Source organism: Gavia stellata, chromosome Z, assembly GCF_030936135.1.
Source record: "Gavia stellata isolate bGavSte3 chromosome Z, bGavSte3.hap2, whole genome shotgun sequence".
NCBI classification, from domain to species: domain Eukaryota; kingdom Metazoa; phylum Chordata; class Aves; order Gaviiformes; family Gaviidae; genus Gavia; species Gavia stellata.
The window spans coordinates 42,573,623-42,596,067 of NC_082637.1; the positions used below are offsets into that span (position 1 = coordinate 42,573,623).

The 22,445-nt window shown below is 36.6% G+C and overlaps 1 protein-coding gene across 1 annotated transcript in view; it reads right to left on the bottom strand.

Moving 5' to 3' along the window:
* The window catches only part of PRUNE2 (prune homolog 2 with BCH domain), a 141,564-nt gene that overhangs the window by 75,570 nt on the left and 43,549 nt on the right, over window positions 1-22,445 (bottom strand). Inside the window, exons 5-6 of the mRNA XM_059834013.1 lie at window positions 17,615-17,767; window positions 14,930-15,024 (exon numbers count right to left, since the gene is read on the bottom strand). Of these exons, the coding sequence (XP_059689996.1) occupies window positions 14,930-15,024; window positions 17,615-17,767 (248 nt within the window). The remainder of the gene's footprint in view (window positions 1-14,929; window positions 15,025-17,614; window positions 17,768-22,445) is intronic.

Below are 22,445 nucleotides of genomic sequence, written 5' to 3' on the forward strand. Positions count from 1 at the left end.
TCCCTTTTTTATTCTACGTTATTTGGAGAATTGCTTAGGGCCTTATGAATTTTTAGTAATGAATTATTTTGTATAAATTAATGGATAAAATATTTCTATATCGCAAGATATTTCATCAGAGAATGCAAAACAATGTCCAGGGTCCTAATAAATACCGTTATGTCTGAAATGAGTTATCTCAGTAGTGACTTGGGCTCAGATTTATTGTACAGTTCATCAACTTCTCAGCATGCTGGATAATGAATGTTTCATTTACATTGCTAATTGCCAAGCCATGGTTCCTTCAACCTTTAACCCTTATGCTTTATCACATTATCACCATATGTCAATATAATTGCATCTAACATTTCAAATAACTAACTTTTTCACGAGGTCAAGAGATCCTTTTTTTAAAGCTTTACCAGTGGGCTATCTTTAAAACTACGAAGAAAACCAGCATTATACTGCAAAACTACTGCAATTTTTTCTTCAGGAAAACAAAGCTTCTATCATCTGACCCAAAATAAGCTCTTTTCTGTAAAAATCTGCATTTGCCCATCGTAACTAAATCACTTATGCTTCTGTGAAGAGTTTCAACTTTACTGTCTGTGATTATGAAACATGATTAACTAAGACCTAATATGAGATATCTTCTGTATCTGCATGAGATTTCTGTCTCTAGTTTTCTTTGATCTATGAAATTATGCAGTTATTTCCACATATCATATCATCTTGATCTTCATTCTGGTTTGCCTAAATAGTAAAATATTTTATTGTAGGTACCATGCAAGATGCTGTCTTAGGCTATGTCTCTGGTATAACAGCACTGCTACTCATCTGCTTACAATTATACTTTCCCTCAATGGAAATTGGACTATATCTGACCTCTAGAATATCCTATGGACAGTGTTAATTCACTCTGCATCTGAAAGCCCCTTTCTTTCAGTTGACTTTCACCACAAATACTTCTTCCATCTCCAAAATGTGCATTGTCAATAGCAAAGTTTAAGCCAAATCATACACAGAATAAGCTGTTCTGGAAAAGGCTTTTACTGCTGAGGGTAACTGAGTCAGTTTTACTACTTTTGTGTGGTCAAACTTAAGAGAGATATTACACTCCTGGTTGGTAACAGTTATGCCAGCAGAGACTCCGGCCTCTCTCCATTTCTTTGAAACAAGAAACTTTGGCAAGATGCTTTTTCAGAACAAGTCTGAATTTCAGAAAGTTAGAAATTTATTTCTCAGGATCTGAGTCAGAAATCTAGATGTACCATCACAGACAGAAAAGAGCACCAAATTACATTAGAATAAAGAAAATGGGTCATTAAAGATAAAACAGAGTGAGTGTAATCAATTTTCCATGAAGCAAAAATTTCATGTTACACAGCAGGTAGACAGCTCGTATTTCTCACAGCTCAGATGTTCCTCGCATATATGGTGCGCATATATATACACACACACATAAATGTATGGCAAACTTTCATGTGGCACGCAGTGCCACAAATTAGTAGCCTCATCTCTAAGAACAATCCTATGGCATAGTCCTGAAGCCCACAAGTTGGTGAAGCTTCAACTCAGTTTATATCACACCTCATATTGGTTTATGCCTTTATGTTCTGTGCCGTAGTAGCTCACTCTCCTCTTCTGACATCATTTCATGCCTCTTCTCTGATTCTTGGAATGTCCTTTCTGACCAGACATCGAATCCCTGAAAGATCCTTTCTTTCAGTTGCTTCCACGACCCACTTCTACTGCAGAAACTTCACTTCACCTGACTCTATGCACAGAACACTACAATATAATAACCATACTTTAAAATTTTAAACTATAATGGAGTTGCAGGCATGAAATACCCAATATATCTTATGAGGTTCATATACCACTCTCTTGCAACTTGCAACTACAAAATAATGTTTTAGCACATACTGCTGTTAGCATGACGCTCTTGCCAAGCTGTAGACAATCCCTTTTCAAATCACCTGCAGTATCCACCCAGTAAACATCCATTTGCCATTGCCCCACTGATCATCTTCCTGGATGTCACAGAGAAGGACTGTTTGTGCTCCCTGCTACCTTGGACAAGACATACCTTTCTGATTTACCTATACATAAAACATGAGACAAGGCTGGAGTCAGAACCATAAAAGCCCTTTGAATTAGATTAGGACCAGAAATGTACGTATTTTTTTTCTTCAAAGTGTTTCAATCCATTAAATATATATAAAAAAGGTAAAAAAATCAAATTCCATCTCACCACTGGGAAATGAATATTCCTTTGTGCACACCAGCTGAGACTCAGCACAAGTATTTCACTTAAAATAATTCCTAAATATGAGGAACTTTTAGCAGTATATATCAAACAGTGTGCTCCTAAAAGATTTAAGCATATTGTGGTTATCCATTTCCAGCAGCTTCTGTGGAGCCAAACTTTGTTTTTATGTTAACAGATAACATTATTATCACATTTTGTGAAGAATAGTGGCATCAAGCATAGATATACATCACTGACTATGCAGAACGCCATTTGAAAATGTGCTTGTTTTTTGAGTCTTTAGTAATGGATCAAAAATACAACCAAATTCAATGCCACTTTAAATGTGTTTAGAATGTAAGTTCACAATGACTGAATGTACATTACACAAAGGATCCCTCATCACTTAATTTACTTTAACGTCCCAACCATTTCTAGTTGACAGAAGACACTGTAAATTAACATTTTTCTAAAATGGTTAAAGCATAAAATCCACAAAGTCCAAAACAGTCACCAGTGTCACCTGACTTCAGGTGGCTGTTATTCACAGGAATTTAAGTGCATAAATAGGAATTAGTAAAATTACTACTTTCACAGTTCTGTCCACCAAGGCATCTTGAAAATCTCACTTTGGATTTTACTGCTATGCTGATAGTACTAGAAGTCCACAGGAAGTGAGGCTGAGGTTTGACTTCTGAGTAAATATTGGTTTATACTACAAAACACAACTCCATTACCTCAGAGGATCTGTGTAAGTGTAACTGACTGGAACACTGTAAACAATTAGGCTAATGATATACATGAAAGAAGGATTCATACTAGATGATAAAACAACCAATATTTTCTCTTTATTCATCTACAAGTATTTACAGATTAGTTCATGGAGAAGATCAACAAGATGCAGCACACTAGAGGAGTACAAAATACCCAATAATAAGCAGACAAACAAAACTGGCCATTCCAATTAACATCCATTCAAAAGACTGAACAAGGGGAAATCAAACACAATTGCAAATACTAATATAGAAGTTAAATGTTCAACCTGTGGATCTTACTGCCAACCTGTGGAGATCATGCTGAGACAAACATTTAGCAGGATCCAAAGAAAGAGTTTTGTATTTTTTCTAACTAAATACCTTCAGGTGTTGTAAATTAAGTATTTCCCCTTGAAGACTTTGAAAAAATATTGCCTAAAGGAAATTATATCATGATTGTTCAATGCAGGACTATTGCACTTTCTTCTAAATCTGAACTGTGCACAGGTCTCAATTATTTGGCTGAATCCTCAGATCTGGAATGGGAATGTGCAGGTTTCTTGCTGGAACAGAAAGTCGCCAGACAAAAAGGGAAGTATATGTATTACCAAGGTCTATTGTACAACCATAAGGCAGAGGGCAGGACTCAAACCACAGCTTTTTTAAAGCATTTTCTTTTGTAGCTATTTCCGGTTTGTAATTACAATATCAAGTGTGTAACGGCAGCAATTTCTATTTTCAGAACAATGCATCTGGTTATGCAATGTTTCTTTTGCTCAGATACGCCTGCTCCTAACTGTAAAACAAATTTTAATTTTTTTTTTAATATAGCAATGCAGACACTCCTGTGAAAAAACTCATTCCCTGCGCTGGAAGCACCATGAAAGAGTGCTCACTTGGTTGCTGATATATGCTTAGTACTTTGTGTTGCTCTCCAGTGATTTTCCACACAGGCATGCTAGGAAGTGGGGTTGACCAAGTTCTAAAGAGTCCTTGAAGGACAGTTATGGCAGCAAAGTCCCTAGAGGGAGAAGGTAACCCACAGAGAGAAATAAAGCACATATGCAACAGTAAGAGAAAGTCCCAGGAACTCGTGGGAGATGGCAGGTTTCCAGATATGGATGCTGTGGATTTCCATGGTTGTGAGTCTCAAGGAAAATCCATACCATTATTTATTTTATTTCTCTTTCTTTGCCTGTTCCAAATCCTAGCAGTGGACCAGCACACAAACACATTCACTCAGTTGGTGATCCTCCTGTGGAGGCCCAGGGAAAAAGCTAAAGCACCCTGTGCCACAGCGAGCGCAGCAATTTTTTCACCAACTGCCCTTCATGGAGAGAGCACAGCCCTGGGGGGCCTGGCAGCATGCCAGATCGGAGCAGGGAAGGTATAATTTACACACTGCCATGCAAGCTCCAGCAAATCAGTCTCATGGCAAGAAAAGTGCAGCATTTCAGTCTTCACAAACTCCCAGCAGAGTGGCAAATACATACATACTCAACTAAATGCCACAACTATATGGGCTGAACCTGAATATGTTTAGTTCAGTTTAAATAAATGGGGTGGGGGGAGAATATTAATATTTTTATTGCCTTTTTTTTCTGTTCACTCACTGTGTGTTTACCATAAATTAGACCTGCTGAGAGTATGATGCTGAGCAACCCATATGGCAAACACTCAACTGAGAGATGTGAAAGGAAAATCACTTTTTTGTTTCTGAATTATCTCTAGTCCCTTTATTTAGAAAGTCTTGTTTAACAGCAAATGCTGAGAAACAACCCTGCTAATGCTATTTATGTAGACAAAAAGAGGTGACAAACTTTTTAGACCAAAACAATACACTTTCAGTAGAATATGATTCAGTACGTGATGAAACCTGACAAAAAATAGCACTTAACTCAGTGCTTAGTTAAGAATTTTGGTTTTAAAACACAGTTACAGGAGTTCTTGGTTGTACAATTACCACTTATTCAAACTCATCCCCAAATCCTTCTTCAGCTAAAACGATCCACAGCTAGTGTAAGTCCATGGTGTTTACCAACCAGAGAGTTGACCTAACAGTTCCCATTTCGGGTACAAAATCGATCTATTCCAAGCTTTTTCCTTTCTGGTCTGTGACAAACACTCAGAGGACAAACCAGCAAGCACAGACGTCTGGTAGCCATGAAACCTAAAAAAGAAATCAAATTCTGGATGTGGAATCCAGGCACAGATTGCTGGCTATATCTCTCCGGCAATCTTGCAGTGAGGGGGAAAAAAGATTGGACTGCAAGAAGATTCCCTGTGGATTCGATTTACTCTGACCTTTCTGTTTCTGTAAGTCTACATCTTCCCGGGTTTTCTTTTTTTTTCCCCCGGGAGAGGGAGGAGGGAGGGACAGTCATGCTTTATGAAAAATTCATTGGAAATGTGACTAAGAAAAAGGCAAGAACAACAGCAAGGCAGAAATGCTGAAATGCAGTCAGAACATCTAGTAGTGAGATTTGTCATTCTGTAAAAAGAACCAGAACCGGAAAGAAATAGATACCAACTAATGGTTTTTGTTGGCAAAGGTAGCATCCAGGGTAGAAGAGATTTTCTTCAACTGGTTTTGTTGTTTTGTTGTTCATGCAAAGGAAAAAGAAAAATCATCCGGCAATGAAGACAGATAATTCTGCCAGGTTCTCTCTTTGATTTTATTGCTAACTCCATAGTCCTGTTCAACCTGAGCCAAAGAACCAAGCAACCCGTGTTCAGATTCATTATTTCTTTCTTACAGAGCTGACAATAACATTCTCCCAAGTGTGAAAGGGTTGTATGTACATCTGAATTCCCCATCTCTACAATGCAAATACTGTGATTTTTCTTATTTGGGGAAGACAAAATAATCGGCTGCCATAGTTTTCATTTAGCATAAACTTAGTGGCCTCAATAACCTTTTTCCTGTTTTATATCAGCGTAAGTACTGTGTTTATCTCGTGTTCAGAAGGAAAGAAGACTGTAAGAATCCTGGAAGACAGCCGCCTGATATGCATAAGAAATCCTGATGCATTGAGAGCTACATGATCACAGCTGGAAAAAGTATCCTATTCTACCTTTTTTACTTAAACAATAATAAGAACTCTGTGGCTTTGTATAAAACCACAAGAATTATGCTAGCATGAGAAAGGAAAATCTCTCCATAGCTAAGTTTTCCATCAAAGCATGATTTTGTTATTAACCACAAATCACAAATATGGAGAAAGTTATGAAACTCAAATTACTGAGATTGATTCTTCAGATAAAGTCATTAAAAATAAAAGCAGATAGGAAAAAAAGAAATACTAAAAACCTACCTAGGACCTTGAACACTTCCTACTCTTTTTATCATAATTAGTAAATTCAATCTGTACTTAGCAACTTTGGTTAAATTTATTGTAATTATTTCAGAAATGGGGCAATTTCAGGACTAAAAATAATATATTCATACATAGAATTTCTTATGGAGAAAAATAATATAGGTCTTTATCCCCAAAGCAGTGCAAAATTACTTTGAAGGAATTTTCATTTGATACTTTATTTATCAAGTCCATACAGAAAAGAAAAAAATGGTCAGGAGTTCTGAATGACATTTTTTTCTAGGGCCAAAGAGCCTGCATTGTAGACTTAACCTGTATTCACTTAAATAAAAAAAATAAAATTTAAACAAGCAATCTAGCTTTGGAGTTGCAGAATAAATTATATTTTCTGGTGAGCAACATTCATGCAGCAGCTTTATGATGAAAACTACATTTTGTTAGAGAGGGACAGAAGCTGTGAATAATTCTGAATACAAAAGCAGTAATCTTTCTGAGAAAAACTTTATCTGTCTCCTAGAAAAAGAGAAAGAAAAATTGCATTCTTTGGTAGAATTACAGCTGCTGTTCCTAGCTGGTCTGAATTTGAGTACTCAAATTGGGGCTCAAAGGTTTCAACTTGAATAAATTTGTATTTTTTGATCCCTGTATTACAAATAAAATATATGAAAATATATATAAAACTAAGTAAACCCTGAAGTTTTCAGTCAGACAAAACACTTGACTTCAAGTAAGCCTGAGAGTCTACCCGGTTACACAGAGTCAAAAGAAGGATCTTCCCTGTCATCATGTAACCAGAGATCATAAATGCTGAAAAATCTTATAGAGCAGTTGATCTGACTAATTCAAAATTCCAAAATGTTGACCTTAAAATAACCAATAGCTTCAGGACTAGGCTCCTGATAGGTAGCAGAAGGTATAAAATTCAGTGGTGTATGCTAAAAACACAGGCTATTGTAATGTTTACAAGAGTTAAGCATTCATTTACATTCCAGTTCAGAAGGTGTTTTAGGCACATGCTTTGCCAAACAGATGGAACAAAATTAATATTTCAAGACACAGCAGACATATTTTGTTAGTTTTCTGCATCAAAATATCACAATTCTAAATAAATATTCCATGATTTTAAATGGGGGGTTTAATTTCTAAATGAACAACACAAAAGCAGTCACCAAGACAGGCATTTGCTTAGAAATACCCTGTATCTCTCCTGTGGACAGAATTGCTGTCTTCTGTAGTAATGCAACACTAACACTAGCAAACCCAAAAGAAGTCTTTTTACTTATAGCTGGAATTATACTGTAATCTTGGATCAACAGTTTAATGTTCTAATTAAGTTGTTTCCCACACAAAAGCAAAGAAAAAACATTAACTAAATAGCAGAAAATAAATTTTAACTTTTCTGTAATATTCATATTGTTGTTATCCCTAATTATTATCAGTTCCCATATTCTCATGCATTATGGCCAGATCTTAAAATAATAAATGTCCAGCTAGGCTTTACATTGAAATTTAAAGAAAGCGTGTTGTATTTCACAGAAAAAACTGGTTTTATGCTGAACATTTCTCAAAACAGCACCTCCCGCTGTCAATGTCTATGCCCCATGAGCAGCTGAGATGCTACTGACAAGAACTAGAAGAGTACACAAATGATAAATTAGTCAGCTTTGTAGAAGTCAGGAATGCAGTCCAATAATGATACTGTAGATGATAGCATTTTATTTAGCTGAGAGATAGTGCATATTATACAGCAGTATTGCATAAAGAAACTATCTCAATTTATTTAAACACATTTCATAAATGATACAAAAGAAAATAAAGTTTATCTTCTTGAACGATGTACTTGGAAACACAAGCACATTTTTACTGTGATGTTAGTAGACTAATCTAATGCCTATGCTTATTCCTTTAATAATTCTCATAGTTATTTTACTTTGTTTATTAACTTTTGAACCAAGATGGAACAAAACCAGTACAGGCAAAATCATAAACAATAGCATGAGCCAAATTTAGACCAGATGTCACACAAATTATAACAGATTAAGACTATCCAATTTCTTCAGACGCCAAAATAAACTGAAATTCTACATACATACCATTGCAGACCTGATATCACTGTATACCTCATGCATTCTTAAAGAGATACTGCAAGCACAACATTTCTGATGCTTCTGGTTTACTATGAGTTATGAGAGCAGTATAGAATAAAATAATCAAATACACCTTGCAAAAATGACAAATTAATCATTATTTATTGATTTAAGCATAGGCTGAACTGGACTGATTGAGAAATATAATGGTCTTGGACAGTTTTACAAGTTTACATTTTTCTCACATCACAAAGAACCATAATGAACATGGCATCTGCCATGCCTTCATGCAGAATCATCTCACTGAGTAGGGGAACTTTAGCTCTTACCACCCTCACATCATCTTCTGGAAGGGATCTGGTCTTGATTTTAAAACTGTAAGTAATCCTGATAATCAGTGTAATCAATGTCATTTTTGCTGCCATTTGATTTCACATAGTTAATTAGGAAGCACTTAAAACAGTCTAAGGCTCTCCCCACCAGTTTCCTTTCATATCTTCAGACAGAACTAACTAACTACAGGTCTGCCTCAGGCTCTTCACACCTTGGATTGTATTTATTACAACTGGGGTACTTCGGCTGACCTGAGGCATCAACAGAACAGCTACTGTCCTCCAGAACACGGCAGTCTGACATTTAAACACAAGTACGTTATTTACATTAATACATGTTTGGCTGCATTACTCAGTCCTATAAGGTGATGTCTTAACCCCCCTAATACTTCTAAAAAAGCAAACAAAAGTATGTTCAAGCTTTGTGTACCATATACGTTATACATTTTCCTACAGGCAGATCTCACACACTTACATTTTAAGACCTTAATTAAGGTTGATTTATTTACAAATGGTATGTTTTCGACTCTCAGAAATGATGTATTTAATGTTTTATTTTTAAACACAATTAAAAAATAATATATAAATATATACATACTGCAAATGTAATACAGATAACAAATTCATTTAAGCCCATTTATGCACATTAGTGACACACCATGTGGCAGAAAGACTAGGACTACAAGAAGACCCCTTGGCGATTTATTTTATATTAAATCCCTAATGGCCTCTTCTCATCTTTGCAAAAATATGCACAAAAGTCCAGACTATGCAGCCATTGAAATGAATGGTTATTTATTTGCTAAACGAGAACCCTATGTTTAATGTTCCTTAGACATAAGGTAGTCTGCAAAAGTCGCATTCCTACAGCTCCATACATCATTTATTTTACATACCCTAACTTCTCACAACAGGCATCAGAAAAATATCTCTGAACGGCGTTGTTATTTTAAGTTGCTGAGAATTTTGTTTCCAATTCCATTACTGGAAGATTAAATGTTAACATGTTTACTTGGGGTTTTCTTCTTGTTTTGTTTTTAGCATTAAAAACAAATTCATGGACCAATCTGATGCCATTTAAAATATGTTTATATTTATACTGCAAGAAAAAAGTTCCAAAATACATAACTATGGTCCAATCATTACAGACAGACAACAAAAGTTCAATCCTTCAAACAAACATGGTGTAATCTCACTTAACTGCGTGCAATAGTCTACCTAGCACTTGTTTGACATGTTCCAGCTGAGACAGAGATTCTTGATTTGCTTTACAGAAGTATTAAAAGCATCACTTTTTATAATACACAAATAAAATTGTCCAAATTAGTAACATAGTTGCATGCCATGCTACTACTACAAACCAGCCTGAAAATTAAACCATCTTTCTGAGATCAGACTATTTATTCATCAGGAAGCAGACCCACTGTGTGCCCAAACATTTCTAAATTTCCTAAGTTATTGTTGCTGGAACAGCCACTGTGAGTTTCTCTGAGACACAGAGCCACAAAGAGGAAAGTTGTTGCAAGAGCCAGAGCTTTCCCTTTGTACCATCCTCAACTCATTTGGACTACTAGATGCTACCTAAGGACAGTCAAGCTCACAGTGCTGGGATGAACTTGCAGGTCACTTTCTTGGGGCAACAACACTGATGACCCCCATAGAGGTGGCTCCAACCTTACAATACTGAAAGATTACACAACTTCTACAACCTGGAAACTGTCTTTATGAGATATTCAGATACCATGGTCAGAAACATGAACAAGAACGTCAACAGGTACCGGTCAACCTTCAGAACACACGTATTCTTGTCTGTAATAGTCAACAGCAAACAATCATAGACTATTTGCCTTGTTTTCAACTGACTGCCCTGCTTCTCCCTGAAGAAACTTGATTTTCTATTTTCCTAAGTTACTGCAAGTTCTGTAAGCAGTTAGAATACATTTTCATTAATCAAAAGATTAAGGACTTAGTCCAACAAACATGTTATTAAGCTACAGTATCATGAGCCATTTCAACTAAACCGAACACTCATGAAACCTGAATTGTTCTGCTGGTGCACTAGACTTAAGAAAGCAGAGAATAGAGTTCAGTTTACAGAGGAAGTATTCCTTTCTCAGGGAAAAAAATGACTTTCACAGAAAGTCACATTGAGAAGATATTTCTCATTTCCAAGAGAATTCCAGCAGAGAACAAGCAAAATATACTCTCAGGGTATAACATAATGTAACAGAAATTAACTGTAATGCATGCACTGAATTTTGCTACAATATCCTATGAGTAATCATTATTATGACTTGGGGAAACTTTCTGTCAAAGGCAACAAAAATAACTGTGATCTGGGTGCTGTCACTTTTCTTTTGTCACTTTCTTGAAAAAATGCCACTATGCATGTGAAATCCAAGTAGCATACACTCTGGCAGCCAGTCACTGGAGACACAGGTCTGATTTCAATTTATAGCTTTAATGCCACCTAAATCCAGGAAGCCCAGATCCAAAGGTATTTATCTCAAGAAATGCAAAGCTGCATATAGACTCTTACAGAAGCCTAAACACATCGTCACGAAATGCCTTTCCTGCCTTTGTCACTAATGACAACATTGTCTATTCCTATAATATCTGAAAGATTTGCTTTTATCAAGACACTTAAAAATCATTTGACAGCTAGTTGATTGATATCAGTATGTACATACAAATAAAGCACTGAGATTAATTGCACTACTCTTTTTGCATTCTTGTCTGTCTTCATGAGAAACTGGAGAGCAGGAGTGTACCTGCATGTGTCCTACATGTCTGAGTACTGCTACAATAGCAGTAGAAGTAATTATAAGTATTAACTTACAATTGGTGACTTATTAGTTACCATCATTTCCTTCCTTATAAAGTACAGAACTTACTTAGAAAACATGCCCACAGATACTAGGAAATCTGTATCGATACTAATAAAAACAGGGTTTATAGCAACATATCTAACACAAGCTTCAATTAATTTAAATTCACGGCACATTTAGGAAATAAAAGATTAATATCCTCATTTACAGAGGGGAAACTGAGGAAACAATTTATTTATTTAACATAGGAAATCAGCAGTAGACAAGGGAAAGGAACTTAGCTCCAGGTCAAGACTTTGCTAAAAAGAGCATCCACCCTCTCAAGAACAGGCAATTTTTTCAGAATCTACTTTCAATAAAGATCTGTAAAATTTGCCATAAAAACAGAAATAAGGAAAGCTTAGAATCTTTTGAGTATGTGCTACTGAGGTGTGACATTTGTTAGAATATCAGACATACTGATGTCCATCGTTACTATTGCGAAACTCTGAAATCAGAGCTTGAGTGTTGAGCTGCAACACTCACTCTTCATGATACATACCCAATGCAGCAGGGGTTGCTTGTGAACAGCTTACTCTACCCAACTATAATCGTGTAATCATCATCTTTGTTCTTAGCAGTATCACCTATATGGTATACCATTGAACCAAAGCAAATAATCAAGCCTACAGAAAGCACTTTAATGAAAGATGCTTTCGCACACCTGTTGATTTAAAAAAAAAAAATGACCTTGTGAGATTTCTGAAGAAGCAAACACATTAGAGATTCAACACCTGCAGCAAAGCCAAGCCTGTTCTTCATGTTCCCTTAATGTTTAATCAGGTAATGTCTGTAGAGCACTTTGAGGTTGAATAACAAATTACCATTATTATTGCTGAGAAAATCCTGAAGTCATTAAAGTTTGTGTATTCTGAGTTCATAACAGAATTCTAAACTGAATAGACAGACAGGTCTGGACAGTTTTGTCTATAATACCCTTATATATATTATGTTTCTGATACTGGGTGAAGTAACTCCTGCAGTATGTTTTTACAAACCATGTCCTTTACCATTGTGCAGACCATATAATCCCTGGCTCTAATAAGAGCAAGTAAAAAAAGTCTTGTGCTAGTCAAGCACTGTAAATCAGGGAGTTCAGAAAATGTTTGAACAAAGGGCAGTAATGCAGCAAACGCAAAACAGATCTCCATCCCAACTGTGAAATTAAGAGTCCTTTTAGTACAAAGTGTGACTTTGTAAACTTTATAACTAGAAAAAAAGCAGTTACACCCCTGAAAAATTGCCTCTTTCTGAAGCAAACTATTCACAACAGAACAACTGAGAGCAAAAAGTGAAGCAAGATACCTGTGTCTTCCAGAAAAATACCATCAAAAATGCTAGTAATAAAATTACTTAACAGATTGGGATTAAAAACCATCTAATATCAGTAAAACAGTGATTTTTTTTTTTTTTTTTTTTTTTTTACATGCAGCTGAATCTCCATTTTCTTCCACTATGGCCACTAGATATGTCCTAACAAAAACAATTATGAAACACTTATTGCTTGACCGCCAGATCTTGACGCTCCTTGAACAAAGTATGTCAGCATCAAAAGTTATACAATCAGTGAAAAAACTTGAAAATTTGCCTGCTTTTAGGACCTAATGAAAACCTACTGTTGCCAAATCCAATTTGTGAGTTGCAGCCAAAAGGAAGAAAAGTTTTACATTATGATTAATTTGAGTATGCAGAGTAGTAAAGATGAGTTCAGCCACATTTAGCTGGAGCTTAGATCTGTGGAGTACAAGGCCTGCATTCTACATAGTCTATTAAACAGGATTAAGTTGAAAATAAATAAAAAGAAAATGTAATGCTAAAGCTAGCTTCTAATTACTAGCCCTGTGTGACCACCATCCACTGAAACTGACAGTAAAAGAGAAAGATTTAAAAGAAAGTAAGAGGAAGATTTTATTAAGAATTTCTTAAAATCCCATTTCCTCTTTTACGAATTTATCCTACAATACTCTTTCCCCATCCCCTTTCCTCCCAACCTTGGCATAATTTTCAGGAGCAAAATTATAGTTCATAAAGCAGTGCAGGTTTGGTGGCTGGTAAAGATTTCTTGACGCTGAGGAACTAACCAAGAAACTACTTCATTTCTTGAAGCTTTGCTACCCAATTTACTTCATATGTTTTAGTATGCAAGCAGCAATCTATGGATAATTATTACCTGGATTGCACCACGAACTTCTTCAACCACAGAAGCACCTTATTTTTTGTAAAATGCATCACAAAAGACATATTGTAAGAAATCTTATAGGATATACACAGGAAAGAACTATTCAAGTGATTTTTTTTAGTACCACTTGAGGTAAAATAAAGTTTTGATTAAGGTAAAATGCAAAAGTAGATGATGACAACTTATTTTGGATGTCAAATACTTTCGTATGGCTAACCTTCAGGCAAATGGTGAGACTGTAAATCGCAAATATATACTATGTAAAAGTGTCTCTTTGTTGTTGAGATTTTCTTCAATCTAATTAGTTTTATTATTAAGCAGTATACTACTATGCAAACTTCCATCAGAAGTAATACTGCCATGTCATACTTGTTCAGTGATCTAAACATTAATATTTTTTAATTAATATTCTTACATAATAGCCAGTAACATTTATATCTACTTCAGGTCAAGGTAAATAGCTACTGACATCAGTAACACAAATAATCCACAAATAATGATAGAACACATACTACACAAGAGTTTTTCCTAAGCAATTACAAAAAATTTGGGACTGGTCAAGAAAGAAAATCCAAGCAGACACTTTCAGGCTGCCTCAGGGATACTCATAAAGACAAATGTATAGTTTTGATCCAAAAGATCAGAATTCTAGGAACTTCTGCCCCATCGAGGTCCCTTTGTTTCTACCAACATTTTCATGTAGGCATTGTGGCAATAGACACACTTCATTACACAGTTTCAAGATAGGTTTATAGAAGGCATAAAACAATATTCCCTCCTCTCAAAAAGCTGAGGGAGTGTTAGACCGGCTTTATAAATTGTATGCCATACTGTAAATGAAAGGTAGGACAAAGTCCTAGTTAGTAACTACCTACTGAAGTACAAGAGAAAGCTCACACCTTCCATTCACCCAAAGGCCGCAATTTGCTGATGCATTGTTTTAAGACACCATGGTACAGACTAACAAGAAAGAGTAAGCAGATGCATAATAATGTAAGACAGACTACAAACAGCTACTGCTTCTCTCAAAGTTAATTAAATCACTGAAAATTCTGTTCAGATATAATCTTCAGAAAATAACTAGCTCAAAATCTTTGTTAAAAAACCGTCTCCGTATGCAGTAGGGCTGTTTACCAACTATGTTGTTTAGGTTTCCTCTTACCTCCAGTGTCATGTACACCGTGCTAATTGCTACTTTGATTTCTCCATCTGAAATCTCCTTGAGATCCTTCAGCATAACCTCCTCAATACTTATACCTGTTTGAGAAGAGAAATGAATTTCAATACATACAAGTATCTACAGCTGACCAGATGCAGCAACATAAATTAGAAACACGGCTTAGACCTTAATGTTGAGCCTTCTGTATTTTAGGACATCCTGTAAGAAAATGAAAACCAACATTAATATTTCAAAGCTTAATGTTTCTAGAGGGATTTTTTAAGCAAGGAAGAGATTTAAACAAGGGGGGAGGGAAGTAAAGGATGAAGAATTAAGTCTCCTGCAATGAAGTTGTGTGAACACTCACATTTTTTAGGCGAACTGAATTCCAGTTGATGATAAATGTATAGATAAACCATTCCTATGGTCTAATATGAAATCACTAATATGAAGCACTTCTGGAATGAGTAATATATTGAAAAGCACATATTTATAAAATATTCAGAAGTAAAGCACTTAAGAGATTCTGTAAACACAAAGACATTCAACCTTTCTGACCTTCCACACAAATTGATACCAACACCAATGGGGTTTTTTATGTACATCAAATGGCGAGTGAACCAATTAGATGTTTATGTACCATAGCAACAAAAGTTATCATCAGAAGTTATAACCAGAAACAACACTATAAAATTGGAATTGCTTCACATTGCAACCAGACATGTTGATATGTTTAAGTACAATGTATTGAAAGTCTATGTGACTAAGTTTAAGTTTCCCTAATGGGACATGTGTGTCTAAAATGCTGTGAAGAGTCTCAAAATAAATATATATCATGTATAGGAACATGGTCATATCACACAATCAAAAATACAGACATGATAGCCAAATGTCTATAAAAAGAAAGCTTCAAGCCACTTGCTTAAGTGTAGGGTGGCAACTAAAATGTCCACAGACTTTTAAAGTTTAGCAGCATAACATCCAAAATGTGTTTGCATGACTGATTTTTAAGAGGGAGCCAAATACCAACTTAAGCCAAAGAAATGAATCCTCTCATTACTGTTCCTGTATGGAGTCCAGCTACTGCATTCAATCTAATGACAAGATGAACTGGCTAATGTTCACATATTTATTATATTTATGTCTGTCCTTTTAAAAATATTTATAGGTAACCTGTAGACTATGTGGTGGGCTACAGCCCACTGTGCCTCAAGTAACAAATGAATTAATGAATTCAGGCCAATAAATAATTATTTCTGCACAGAACTGGGAACTTTTTTGCTGAATTGTCCTAATACTGCCTGAAATAACAGGTACATAAGGTAAAATATTCAGCAGAGGTTAGTGCCTTCAAAGGACTTCAGAAACTCAACAGCACCTTACTAATACGAATGCCACGTGAATATACGCAGTGCTAAAACTGTACCTTGTAATACACAGCAAACAGCAGCTATGAGAGAAAAAAAGGAGTGTATGACATTGCCCTCCTCATGTGGCATATAAAAATTATTGGCAACCAATGCCATGCAGACTGAATCTGTTATATCTACTTGTCCAAGTTTTGCATTGGATATTAGGGTAAACTTCATGGGCCAAGTACACAACAAACATTATTAAACCATCTTCCCAGGCAACTGGCAGAACTAAGAACTGAGCTCCATAAAAGCCACCTGGCTCTCTCCAATCCAGGCTGCATTCAGTTCATTTCTGAACTATGATTCCCTGACTAATGTCTGGAGGAACTTCAGGGAACTATGTGAAGATTTATAGCCTTTAACTAATTTAGCTTGCAACCTCACTGAAAGAAAGAGCAAAGGAAGCAGCACCCCAAATTCTGTCCTTAAGTACCAGCTAAGGCAGCGGTCTCAGGCTGAAGGTCTGAATTCAGATGAGAGGATTCTGCAGATGGGTGGATAGAGAACGGTAAAAAAAGACTATGAGTCTGCAAGGACTCTGTGCATACCTGATATATCTAACAAAGAAATATCTCAGTAATTCAATACTCACTCGTTGGTAACAACTTGGTAGCAAACACCATTTAACAAAGACAGTAAAAAATGTGAGCATTATCACAACTATTTTCTTCAGACTTTCAATGCATCCCTTCAAAAGCCTGCTACCAAATTTTGGATTCATACATTCACACTTTCCATCACTGAAAAAATGATAACTGTGTTCACCTATTTCAAGCAGAAGGAAATGAAAGAATTGCAGTTTTGCCACTGCTTCCTTAACCTTAGCCTGAAGTCAAATTCACTTCACCTGGACACAGCCCTCAATAAATCTGCAAAGGTTCAGAAGACAAAATCCACTCCCGCACCATGTAGGCAATTGCAGCACAATTTCTGCACATGGGCTGACATATTGAGTAGGCCCCTATACTTTATCAACATAAATTCTTGACTAGCATACACTTGTAAAAGCATTATATGAAATAAATTAATGTTTACTTTATCTGTAAAAGCAATACAAGATTATTAAGGAGTTCAGTTGTTCCTGAACAGAAATCACAATTCCATGATTCAGAATGTAATCCACTTAATTTAAAATTAAATATAATACATGTAACTGTCAATGAAGGTAGCATGCTGCAACTATTTTCATCACACACAATGAGCCGATATATTCTGATACAGTTACATAACTAAATTTATAAAAGGTCTGAAAAATAGAAGCAAGTTGCACTACCTTGTGGGTTAAACTGAGTCTCCTGGAGAACAGAGATAATTTCCTCTCGTGGGGGAAGATCTGGAAACTTTTCCTCTAGGATTGACAGTACTTTCTCCTGCTGCTCCGTAATTCTGTCAGCCTCCAAAGACATGCATTTGAAGAGAATGCTTCCTGAAACATTGAAAGACAAAAATCAATGCCTCCTGTAAACAGCAAAGAGGTCCTACAGAAAAAAGAATGTTTACTGTATCGCGGTCCAAGCCCTTTCCTTCTTGGAGGTTTTTACCACTGACAAGTTCACCCAATTAGATATTGAATGCTTTTCGCATAGAAACTTCCTCCTAACATGAAGGCAGTTTCTAAAATCTGAACTGGTTGGCCTATGCTATAGCTAACTGGATGGTCCCAGTTGCTGCCACAGTGTGCAGCATGCTTCTGTACATCTAACACAGCTCTGTGGCATGGCCAATAGCGAGCAGTGGGACACCAGGGCTTGTTCCTCTCTCTAAGCATTAGACCAAGTGTTGGTATGCTTGGAAACAGTAAATCCACATTACCAACTTTCCTTCTACAGACATGTCAATGAACTGCTACAATGTACATAAGGAAGACATTTATTACGATGACAGTGGTGAGACACTGGAACTGGTTGCCCAGAGAAACTGTGGATGCCCCATCATGGGAAGTGTTCAAGGTCAGGTTGGATAGAGCTTCAAGCAACCTGATATAGTGAAAGATGTCCCTGCGTGTGGCAGGGGGGTTGTTGGACTAGATGATCTTAAAGTCATTGGTCGTTTTGGTGTAACTGACTCTGGCTAATTCCTCGTCAATGAACATACCAAAAAAGCACTGCACAGTCAGCCAAACAAAATGATGCATTCAATTTTAGAATTTAAAAGAAACATGATCCAATAAATAACTTCACCATAATTGGTATGCTCTTACAATACAGATGTGAGTTTGATGTCTTTTCAGACAACTATGTGCTGCATATATTCCATCCTAGATGTGAAACATTCCTGATGGTTCAAGGTTTAAAGTCACCCTTTCATTCCCTGGAGACTGGGATCCCATTTATTAATATACCCAAAGATAGCCTTCGCTTCCAATTACTCACACTAAATTAAGGATAATAAAATCTTATACTTCAGCATTGAAATTATTTATTACTGTACTGTGCACAGGGATTTCAAACAACTGTATGATTGCATTACATCATGCTAGGTCCATGAGCAAATCAGTACAATACTATAAGATAGATTTTGTAAGCCAAAATGTTTAGCCTTTAGCACAGAGCCAAAAGAGGAAAAGAAAAACTTGGACAGAGCCATCCTCCATCTCACTAGATTAACTAGGACCCAAACATCTAGTATGTGTCTGTTTTTCTCCTACACTGTTGTCACATAAAAAAATGAAAAGCATTTCTTCAAAATTCATAAAGTACTTGCAACAAAAAACAATTTTGCCATACTAAGTACACACCTCCTTATTAGAAAAATCCTGTGTGGATTAAATAATAAGTAATGCTTAACAAGCCAAAAGCTGTTCCCTATCAGATATTAATTTCTGGAAATTCACATACATGAAATTATATTCTGTGTTTCTGTTACAGATATTGTAACTGCCAATATTCTTTTAATTCTCAGCATCCCTTTCTTTATGTCACTGTTATCATCACTTTAAGACAATGCTCCTGCCCTATTTGATAGTATTAAAAATATTAAAGAAATACAGACTGCATGAAAATCATGTATACTGACCCAGATTGACATTTGTAAATTTAGGTACACAAAACATGGCTCCACAGCAAGCAGACTTCAGATATCTACAGGTAAATAACCGATACATAAAGCACCCAAGATATCTATATATATTAGCAAGGCCTATTTTTCAGTCTCTTTTATAAGAAACAAGCTTCTCAATCAGCAGCCTCCAGGATAATTCGTTTAACAATATCCCTTTGTTGTTCCCACCTCTAACCAGATAACTGTGCCTGTGCTACATATTCCTGTCCATACCTTGGGAAGGGCAGTGACCATAATGAGGTAGATGGCCCACAGCACTCTCCCAGTCAGCACAGAGCTGCACCTGGATAAATGGCAGCTCAGGGATCAGGTTGCATGAATTATTTTAGCAATAGCAATCATCTGCTTTTTCAGCACCCTTTTTTTCTTCCTCCAGGAGCAGACGGGGAAATTGCTCATGTACACACAAAGGAAACGGAGACTCCAGCAGATAGTACTGGACCTATAAAGCACGCTCAAATTCATCATAGTTAACCTGCTGGAGGGAGGCTGTAGCATACCCCATACAGCCTCCCAGCAGCACTAGGATGAGCTAGGCAGTCTACCCATCTGCATAGGTCCTCAGACACACAATGTGCCAAACTTTTACCACACCTGTGTGTGCTTTGGGGGGGAGAAGAAAAAATCTTAACACAAACATAGTGGAAAATGCAGTAAAACAAGAGATGTGAGTTGTATATCCAATCAAGCTCATCACTTTTGAAGTCAACATGACATGAGCCTCGTTGTCTGCCTAATTATACAGAAATAACTACTATGTAGTGGGTTCGGTGTCACGTCAGCAACTTCTGATTCATTTTAGCTGCATATACCACAAATCATTCCAGCCTAATTACAGGATTGATTGTGAATTGAGCAATAACTACACCACAGTTTTTATCCAGTCAGTCCTGGATTTCAACTAAGCCATATGACAAATGCAGAACTATGTCCTTCCTAAAACAAAGTAAAAGCTCAACCATACAGAAATAGTCAAATGAAGACAGTTTCTGAGTCTCAGAATTTAAGGAAAAGTATTTTTCCTGTTTCTCATAGAAACAATTCCCAAACTATTACAATAAAATCAAACAGATTATTTAATCAACCTTTTTCTATGTCAGTATTTCAAACAGGTAATATTCCCATCCAGCACAGGCAGTTTCTACGGTAATGTTCAGAGCTGGGCCACCAAATTAAACTGACTAGCTCCAGGCCCAATGTAGCCCAGCCCTTCTAGAGCTAAGCAAAAGGGTATTGAGAGGCAAGACAGGAAAGGATTTGAACAAAAAATAGGAAGGGTCTCATATTTCTCCAACTGCAGGAAATAAGAGAACTGGCAGCAGAAGGCTGTGGTTACACCAAGACAGGTTCTAGCAGCCAGGTCAGTATCGGGCTGTGATTTTTCAAGTGCCTGAACCGCAGTAGCTATGCAGCACCAAAAATCATCATAAGTATCTGTTTGCTAAAATAATACATGGATTTCTTTCACACCAAAGCAGTTCTGCTATGCTGTTGCAGCAGCTTTGCTTATGCCAATAAAACTAGCTTAATTCTCCTAAACACATGGATTGGTGGAAGGAAGCTTTTACATTATTTATCTCTTCCCCAATCAAAAGGGATGGAAAGATTGCCTAGGACACTATGGCAGCCTACCATGCGTTTCTACAAGTACCAGTGTGCATTTGTCTCTTGCTTTCACATGTGTGACAAATTCTTGGTTTCTTCAACGGAAAGGCTGTCTTGGATTGGATCTCACCCTTGGCAGGACACAGACATTATTGTAAAGTTGTAAAATCAGAATGTGTTTAGACATGCACTGTACTGCAGCATTTAACTGGAAGCCTTTGCCTTTCACTGCTCAGTTCATCTCAGGGTCAATCCCTTTATATTTTGATTGGGGGTGACATCTTCAAAGAACAAAGCAAACTTGGAAATTTTGGGGTTTATCACTTACCACACGACAGAAATGCAGTCAGCCTGAAATAATGCCTCATCATAGGCAGACATCTTAGAAAGGTTTTTAAAAGGCTATTTTTCCCACTTGTCCCAGCAATACTGTAGTGCTTGCAATTGCTAACTTTTCTACTAGGATGAAAGCAAGAAAAGGATCCTTCTCAAATTAATAGGGTGTCAGCAAGCCCTAAGATCAACATTTATGCTTCCTTCATTCTTTAATACTATGCTCCTCAGCAGGAAAGGCAGGCACACATGTCTTTTTTCCCAGGCATCCTCAGCATCCCTGTGAGGGTTAAGATTCCAGGTAGTTTAGAAAAACAGTTCACTCAAGGTACTTATGCTTGGCCAAAGGTCAGTAGTCCATTTTGTCATGTGCTCTCTTGTAAGTACCTGCTGTAAAAGAGATACATGGGTTCAGAAATCTCCTGCGGATTTTACTGAGTGCTGGTACAACTCCCCCAGGGTTTCTAAAAGCGTAATGGAGGCTGCTCTGTCTGCTGACAAGCACAGAAAAAAGAAATATATAATAGGTAATACAAGATTCAATATTATTTCTTGTGTACATCACACTACATTACAGATTTTTTTTTTCCAAAGGAGAGGTCACTAGAAAATAGGCTAGGCCTCATAACAAAAATGTGCATTTTATTCTTTTTTGCAAAGCAGTTTGGAAGTGGAGCACTAGTTTTGCCAAAAGCAATTGCTGTGCATTAATATTAAACATGATCTAATGAAGGCAGAAGTCGTTTTGGGAAAACATTAAGAACAGCACAAGCATCTCCTGAATTATAAGTTTATGGCTGAGAGAAAGAGTACAATGAAAATATAGGCATTTCTCCTGTCAAGGTTTTGTTCCATGATCTGGAAAAAAAATAAAGGACAGGGAAAAGGGAAAAATCAACAGTCCCTCATGGAAAGTATCCTTCAACACTCCCCACCCCCAAAAAAACCCACAAACCACAACTGTAAAAAGGACCCAAACAAGCAGTCTTCATTGTAACTAACAGGAAAGTCACAAAGCTGGAATAAAATGTAATTTGGTGGGGAGGGAAGCATTGCCTCCAAGAAAACTGTTTCCATACATAAAAACAAAAGTATCAGTCCAAGTA